The 8604-nt window shown below is 40.2% G+C and overlaps 1 protein-coding gene across 1 annotated transcript in view; it reads right to left on the bottom strand.

Moving 5' to 3' along the window:
- Window positions 1-8604, bottom strand: part of MYRIP (myosin VIIA and Rab interacting protein) — a 221933-nt gene that overhangs the window by 32988 nt on the left and 180341 nt on the right. The window contains exon 8 of the mRNA XM_010562060.1: window positions 3298-3475. Coding sequence (XP_010560362.1) covers window positions 3298-3475 — 178 coding nt within the window. The remainder of the gene's footprint in view (window positions 1-3297; window positions 3476-8604) is intronic.

Here is an 8604-nt window from a genome sequence, read left to right as displayed (position 1 = left end):
TATATTCAATCCCCCCCCCCCCCCCCCCCCCCCCAATATGGTCAAAAAGTGCTGTGTAACTCAGAGAGTTGCACTTCTTCTACATTTAGATTCCACTTCCAGTCAAACTTGGAAAGTCCCTTCATGGGAAATGTGAATGTGTGATGACTCTACCTCCCACAGCAGTTGAATAAATATATAATGCTATGGATTTACACAGTAATCTCAGCCTACTGAATGAGCTTTTCAGCCTTACGGATTCCTTCCATGGGTTCAAATTCGCCATTTCCAGAAAACTGTAGAAATACTTATTATAAACTATTAGTTTTCTAAAACTGTAAACAGAACATCACTATTTAAAAATGGACAAATTAAAATCTGGATCGTGTTGTAGATGATACTCAAGCATCTTGCATTACAGGATTAGAAATACTTAGAGCTCAAGAATTTGACTTTTCCCCTGGAATTGTTCATAAAGAACCTAAGTATGCAGTAAGAAGGTGTGCTTTGTTTAAAAAAAAAAAAAAAAAAGAAGTTTGTGGTGCACTACCACCAACAAAACAAGCCTACAAAAAGGAAACAATAATTAAATGGCAATTAAACTTAGCAGCTATGCAAGATTTAGAATAGGTTTTGTATTTGTTACTCATTTGAGTCCTTTTGGTTTGTTTTCACTTCCTAAATTTCATGCCAATTCAGAGAACTTGAGAAAATACATCACTGAAGTCATTCTTACTCCTGCTTAAAAAGAAATCAAAATAGTAATAATTTTCTTGTAGCAGTGACCAGCTGAGGATATAACTAAAGTCAGGTTTATAGAGAGAACAAATGACTGTTGTAACAGCTGATTTTGGAGAAAAAAAGAATACAAGCTATCAAGCACAGGGAACTTCTGCTTGTTCACTTTTTCCAATTATGCCCACTAATCTAAGTAAAGGATTCTCATGAGAGAAAGAAGACCTTTCCTTAAAAACATTATTCCTTCAAACAAGCAAACAGCTCTGCAAGATATAAATCTCTAACAGGAACTGAATTCAGCTTCGGCACATTACACAAAGGTAATGCAGTGGACAGCCACATACTTTTTTTCTCTACCAAACTATATCCCCTTATTTTGTTTAGCAACAACAGATGAGAATTGGTCAAACATCCGTAGTTAACTGAAGAAAGGACAGGATAGTAGTTGATTACATCTTAGAGGGTAAGCAGGGTGGAAAGGAAAGCCACTGAGAATTTTATATTCAGAAAGCTGACTCAGTTTCATCCCAGCTTCAAGTAATGTCAAGTGCTCCTATCTCGATTTTCCAAAACAAAGTCACTTATACTTGAAAGAATGGATTTTGCACAAAATTCTTTGGGTATATGCTATAATTTATGCACATGAAAATGAAAATAGATTTAAGAAGTCTCATTGTGAAACTATTGGTAAAGGGGGAAAAAGCACAAATTCATGATTTGGCTCTTCAGTCGTCTTTTAAACCAGTGCAAACTGTAATTAAAATGAACTGTGAACTGCTTTCTGGCTACATGAGTAAAAAGCCCACTGATGTTACCACTCCAAACTCTTGGTTGAGACTTCTTTCATTTTCTGTGTCCTAATACAGAGCTGCTTACTACTGTATAGGTGAGATCATATTTACACATATTAGCACGATCAGCTATTTATTATAAGCTCAATAGACACCACAATTTCATCACAAATGTGGTTCTTAGATGAAAGAAGCAGAACAAATCCTCTGAGTACAGCACCTGAAAGGAAACTGGTCAATTTGTCACTCTGTTATGGTTAAGCAATTGTTAAGTACTAAATTGTTCAACAGTCGAATTCAATGGGATTGAAGTGGGTTCTTAAATTTAAGCACCCAATTAACTGCTTTACTGAAAATAGACCTTCCACTAAAATGCCCAGGAGAACATCATTTCTGACAGGGGGTTGAATGAACGGTTCACAAAATAATGCATACTTAGTTAAGTCAGATTTTAGTACTACTTTACTGTCACTTTCTTTTTGGGGGGAGGAGGGATATTGACACTGTCTAATTTTCAGTCTCCCAGGTTATCAACTGGTATTACAGATTAACAAATTGAATTGATGGGCAGCCCCCATCCTTGGTTCCTGCTACACCTAAACACATATTTTGGCTGCTTCTGCTTGCCAGTGCCTAGTGAGCCAGCTGTGGGAGTTGCAGCACCAGTAAACTCACCCTACAAAAGAGAAGTTTTCTGCTTGTTTAGCTTCATGAACTAATTTGCTACAGGGGTCAGATGGGCTCTGCAGCTATTAGTGGAGAAGCAGCAGGAACAAGCAGACTCTGTGGGAGGACAACAGCAGCAGATAGGTTAGCTTTACTGTTCCCCCGTCAACTGGAGCCAAGGGCTGCTGCTGCAGTGAGCAGTTCAGCCCTCCCTTGTGCAACTGTGGGGGTGAAAACTAACCAACTCTTCTGTGCAGCAGTTGCCTGGTGTGACACTCTTGTGGCCTCATGAACACTACAGCCAGAACCAGAGAAGCAGTGGAAATGGGACCCCCCCACACCAAAAAAGCAGGAACCACCTTCTTCAATGACAGCCTGTACTTATGTCATCTTAGAGTAAGCAGGGAATTGCATTCTATCCCAGGGTGCTGATTCAGGGATGGGGCTGACTTAAGAAGCTGCTCACCTTCTATCTTCCATATGCACATCCATACCTAATGCACGGAGACAGATGACAGATCTAGGGAAACTGTTAGACTATGAAGTTCCTACTCATACAGCTTCCTCAAACTTGTGTGGAAGCAGCCGTTAGTAGGGCTGCACAGAACACTGCATTGGTGAGTTCATCGGGGTTGAAAACAAAGGTGCAAGAGGGAATCATAAATGTGAATTATTTCACTGTTTGGTTCACCACATAACCTCATGAACAGTTAACTTGTGCGACAGAAGGGATACTATGGGCAGCTGCAAACTCCTTCAGCCGGAGGACAGATAACCAGGTGACAAAGCAGGGCCCTTGGGCTCTTGTGTCTTAGAAGCTCTGAAACATATTCAAATTAGATGCCTAATGTTTCCCAACAGTCCAAAATCAATTCTCCAAAGGCCCAAATTTTGAATCTTTTCTTGGGGGAAAAAAAAAAAAAAAAAAAGGTAAGATAAGCAAAGACACAGCCCAATGAAATCATGACACTCAGCATCACCAAATAGACATTTTTACATGTGACCCCTGCAACCACAAAGGTCAGCAGAAATTTCCCGGAGAAGGTCCTTGCTTTAAGTCGTATTTACTCCACATGTGAGTGAGAACCAAAAAAAGAATAATATTCGTACTAGAAATATTTACTTGTTTCATTTAGCCTGTCCACACTTTTCCAGCTGGGTAACGCAGAGAGCTTGCGTTCCTTCTGTTTCCTGAATTGCCCTTTTTGCTGCCTCCAAAGAGCTTCAGTCACAGATGATGCAGGGTCTAGTCCTTTACTGGGCACATCTTCACTAGCCAGGGAGAATGCAGACTGGGACCTCTGTGGGAATAAAAATCAAAGAGCATAATTTAAAAGTAGAAATACTTAATTATCAAACTCTTTACCGTAATTACTGTGAGTATTCCGTTACCCATGGAAGTGGGGGATCTGCTAGCATCCAGAAATGGAACTGAATGTGTTCAAAAGAACTGTTTCAGCACTAGATTGCTTATTTAGGTGCATTTCTGATGCTATGCAAGGAGGCAGGAAATTGTTTATACTACTACAGACCAGATGGAAAGAAATAATTAAGGTGAAGTTGTCAGGAATGTGCTTGGTAAGGACTGATATCTAACTGCTTCGACTCAAGCTAGCCAGAAAGAGATCCCATTATGGTGAGATGTGATGATCTGTTGTTGGCTCAACAGGCTATCTGGTGTAACTATTTGCAGAAATTAAAAATTATAAAATAAAATAAAAGCAAACAAACAGCCTGTTCCCCAGAAACAGATGTGCAACTCAACTGATTTTAGTACAGAATTCTTTTGTTTGCTAGGGCATACATTCACACAATATGCTGGGCAGTTTTATGCAACCTTGCTAATGACGTCAACAACGCCTACGGTTACACACCTATTTGTTTCAAGGAGGGTCACATTTCAAGTCAAAATTAGGTAAAATACTGTTGTGATTGTTAATAAGCCCTGACTACTACTGAGGGGAAGGCGCTTTCCTTTGGATCTACATAAATAAATCAGACATTTCAGTTCTGACTTAGGCACTGGGGTCAGTTACAGAAGTCACATTTAAATTTGGCCAGTTTTAAAAAACTGTGAAAGCAGGCAGTGTCCTGCTAATCTCAGGAGAACTAACTCTTACATATCAAATCACATACGTAATTCTAGAAACAAGGCTACAGCAGCTCGAGTCAAGTTTTAACATCTGGCTGACACTATTTTGCTGCAGCACAATTTTTTTTTTTTTTTAATTAATAAACTTTGCTTTTGGTGACAAGATGTGCTTAGGCAGCTTGAATGGCAAGAGATCGCTTTTTCAAACGACAATTAGCTTTTTCCCCATAACTTTTTACCACTCAAAACCTCTGTCTTGGCCTTCATAACAGTGTCAGTAAAAGACTGCCTGTATATGCCAGGCTTTCATCAAGAAGTATGCTTTCAAGTGGCTCAGCTTCTTTAAGCAGGCCAAGTTGGCACTCTCAAATCTTGGTACATTTTTACTGATGTTCAAATTACAAACAATTAACTAAAACTATTAATCTCAAAAGGGCCAGTCTTTGCCTGCATCAGAGCTCTGCTTTGCACTGGTGCAGATGAGGAAAAGGATAACTTGACTTTCAGCTATTTTCAAGTTCCTTCAATTCCCCGGACAGCATAAGCACTGCTGGGAGTCCTGCTGGCTTGAAAGCAACACTTACACCACTTTTCTGGCTGTACCTCCTCCGATCTGAAATGCTCCTGTGTGGGACCTGTGTACCCTGCCAGAAGATTTAATTAACTGCAAATCTTCCTGTATCCTTGGCTCAGCAGTGTGATTTTGTAACAGATTTTGTAAAAAGAAACACAACTAAGCACCAGGGTTTAGTTTAGCTTCTGAACTCTGGAGGAAAAGCCAGAATTATTGCCCTAGAATTAAATATTTTCTCTAACTGCAGTGACTGCATAACTTGGTTAATCCTGTCCATGCAAAGACACAGGTCCTAATGTGATGCATTGGAGTGTTTCCTTTCAAATTCAGTGATGTGAACTACCAACAATAAGCTCACAGTATTGTATAAATTTATAATAGGGAATCTTTCAGGTAAGTCACTTTCACTTTCACAAACCAGCTATATTCAAGTGTATATTTATGCTGTTTCAAACCTCAAACTAGACCTTCAACTGATCAAGATCATCTGAATCCTCCTTAACCCTGTAAAAGTATTAATAATTTAACACAGTACAGACAGGTACATAAATTGTTTTGCTATAGGAATTTGCTCATTAACTTTGATTTCATCCCACCAGGATATATGGACAATATAAAGAACTCGGCCACAAATTTGCAGCCTGAACTGACAAGTTTTAACTGTGCTGTGGCTCACTTCACTTCATTGTAAAGCAAGAACTACCGAACTTCCCCTTCTTACAATAAACTAGGTACAGTTCATATCTGCTCTATCCTCTGATATCTTAGTGTTAAAGTTGTTATGTACTGAAAGCAGCAAGTAGTTGTGGCTCTCACTATTTTCACAGTATCAAAAATATTCCCTTGGGGCACATTCTTTTTCCATGTATATGGCAAACACAGAGAGATAAGAGATTCTGAAGAACCCAGAAGAAGGAATATCCTACAGTTTAAGCACTAGTATCTATTTTCCCTTATTACTTAAAGAAGTGAATCGTAAAGAGAAGAAAAAAAAAATCAGGAAAAACGTAAGTAGTCTGTTTAATGATAACCTGGGCTCAGATAATAAGGTAACATGCTTTTTCTTTTTATGTAAAATCTGTAGGTTTGGCAATTTTTCCAGTGTTTCACTTAAATGGCAGCTTCCCACCTCTCTACTCACTGTTTCATAAACATCACAGTAAAGGCTTCAGCACAGTGATGGCAGTGTCTGCACTTAGCTCCCAACCAACCTGAGACCTGCCAGCAGCTTAGCCTTGACAACGCAGAACTTGGCATGGGCTGCGAAACCCACTGAAGGAGCTCAGCAATCCTGCCCTCAGACCCGTGCTTCTGCAGCAACACTGCTACCAGCACTGCCTGAGCAATTTAAAGCTAGCTCAGGTGTATTTACACTATAGGGCAGACATATCTTTCAGAAGGACTAGAAGATACAGAACAGTTTGAAGGACTTAAAAAAGGAGAAGACGAGCATGAAGGACCTGATGGACAAAAAGCACTGAAAAACAAGCAAGCACAGAAAAGAAAGTAGACACAGTCCCATGTGGTATAGCAGCCTGGGATCTCAGATAAGCTTTTCCAAACAAGCTTATCTAAAATAAGCTGATTCTTTTAAATTGTGTGCTGAAACCTTCATTCAAGTCAGGTCAGAGGGAAACTGCTCTCAACAGTTTCTGCCAACTCTCTGTGGAGAGCAGGAAATTGGTATCATGCAGGAACTACCGCTAATTCCCAGGAAAATCCCTCCAAATGCAGCAAGGGAAAAAGCTTTTGGTGCCTCCAAAGCTTGGCTCGAGGCCAGCCTCATCCTTCTTCTACACTTTATGTGAATTTCTGATAAAACCTGTCTTGGACTGCTCTGCTAGAAGTACCACCTCTTCTCACTGAAGATAGTTCAATGTCACAGAAGGCTTAAGGACAGAAAAGTAATGCCAAGCTAAAATAGCTTGGCTGCACCCCTGCATTCAGATCCTGAAAAAGGATGAAATGATGCTACTTGAAGAGGCTACTGAATTAGCACTCTTTGATACTACTTCTGTAGTTTTCTGTAGTTCTTGTATCTGGAGAGATTTAAATGATCAAGTGACAGCGTTCTAATAAGCTCCAATTAAGAAGAATAAATAAAAGTAGAGGATTAGGTTATTTCTTGTTCTGAAAGTTAGTCTTAGATAGGGATGGAAAGACAGATAGTAGAATTGTGTTTTACTCAGACAAGTATGGGTGGAAAGAAAGTGTAAATATTCATCCCTGATAGCAGTTCAATTCTCTGGTAACACCAATAACAATACAAAAAAGGAGTGTCAATAGCCAAGCCTGGTGTAGGAATAGGACAGAAGCATAACCTGGCATGAGAACTAATCAGTCTACATTGGCATAAACTGGCCATTTTTTTCAGAGGACAAAAGCAAATGTTTATCCACAAGTTTATCTCCAATCAACTACCGGCCTGACTGATGATTCTATCTGAAAAGCAAACGACTCAAGACCTCCTTTTGTTGCTTTTGCAATTCAGAGCAAACTAGAAAGTTAGTTATGTGGTGTGAGGTTACACAGCAAAAGCTTTAATCTTGGTTGGCACATTTGCATCAACTTCAACTCAGCTGGCACCACTAACAGCCCTAAGCTATAGCATGGGCTTCAGCATGGGCTACAAACCTACATACATGCCTGCCTATGCTGCTGACTTCACTGACACACTTACCTGTGGCAGGCAGCAGAAGTACACCTTACTGTGCTGTGTTTGTGCCTCCCTTTGTCACAGAGGTAACAGCCCATATGTAGATCCACAGGGGACGTTTTTCCCTTGTGGACATTTGCATAGGAAGCAAAACACTGAACATAAGGGAACAGGATTGAGAAGCCTACTTGGGGGCTGGTGCTCCATGTAGTTTCCCTGGGCATGGATAGAGGGAAGCCCTGGAGGTAAGGCCAGCTACCCCGATAGGCTCTTGGATCAGTTCGCATTGGAACAAGGGATATTTACCAACCAAATGGAGGGGTTGTGGCTCTGAATCTTTATCAATTGCCTACAAACTTGGACAGCAACAAGATCTCAGGGCAGAAGAACCAATCCAGTCTATTTTCCAAAAGTATCCAAATAATACAGTTGCCTATATATGATTTCCTGAAGGAGGCAGGAATGTAGGAGCTTTGGTCCTGATTTATAAAGACATGAGAGGTCAAGAAGATCCTTCCCTCCCATCTAAAGCTACCGGCACTTTTTCTAACCAGAAGTTCTGGTTTCTCAGCAAAAAACCACCTGTCAGTCAGGTGCTATTTTAGGTGTATTGATTTGTGATGAATTACAAGGCTGCCCTGTATGTTTGCAGTCAGACACTAAGGTACTGCAACTGTTAGTTTCTGCAATAAATTAGTACATCAGCAGATGGCATTGCAACCCAACAGGTCATTTGCTATGTTCACTGCACACACTCGGAGGCACGTGCTGCATACTGGATTGCTGTGCAGTACAGGACAACTTGCAAAATATAGTTACAGCATTTACAGGCATTTCCAAACACTTTGGTTAGATGAGTTCCCCACCAAATCCTGCCTACTGGCATCTGCTGTGAGATGTTTGTTTCAAAAAGAAATTCCAGACACATTATTATTCTCTTCTTTTAATCCCTCTTCAGGGGACTTCTGCTGCATAGTTATAATGTCTGCACAGAGAGAACTCAGCCTTCATCTTGTACTGGGCTAGCACTAAAAGGAATTATTTTTGCATGTACGGTCCTGTTTCATTGCTGCCCTTCAAAAAAAAAAAAAAAAGAGAAAAAGACAAT

Source organism: Haliaeetus leucocephalus, unplaced genomic scaffold, assembly GCF_000737465.1.
Source record: "Haliaeetus leucocephalus isolate CR32 unplaced genomic scaffold, Haliaeetus_leucocephalus-4.0 Scaffold153, whole genome shotgun sequence".
Taxonomy (NCBI): Eukaryota; Metazoa; Chordata; class Aves; order Accipitriformes; family Accipitridae; genus Haliaeetus; species Haliaeetus leucocephalus.
The sequence above is the reverse complement of the archived record's forward strand: the minus strand, read 5'-3'. Positions and strand labels throughout refer to the sequence as shown.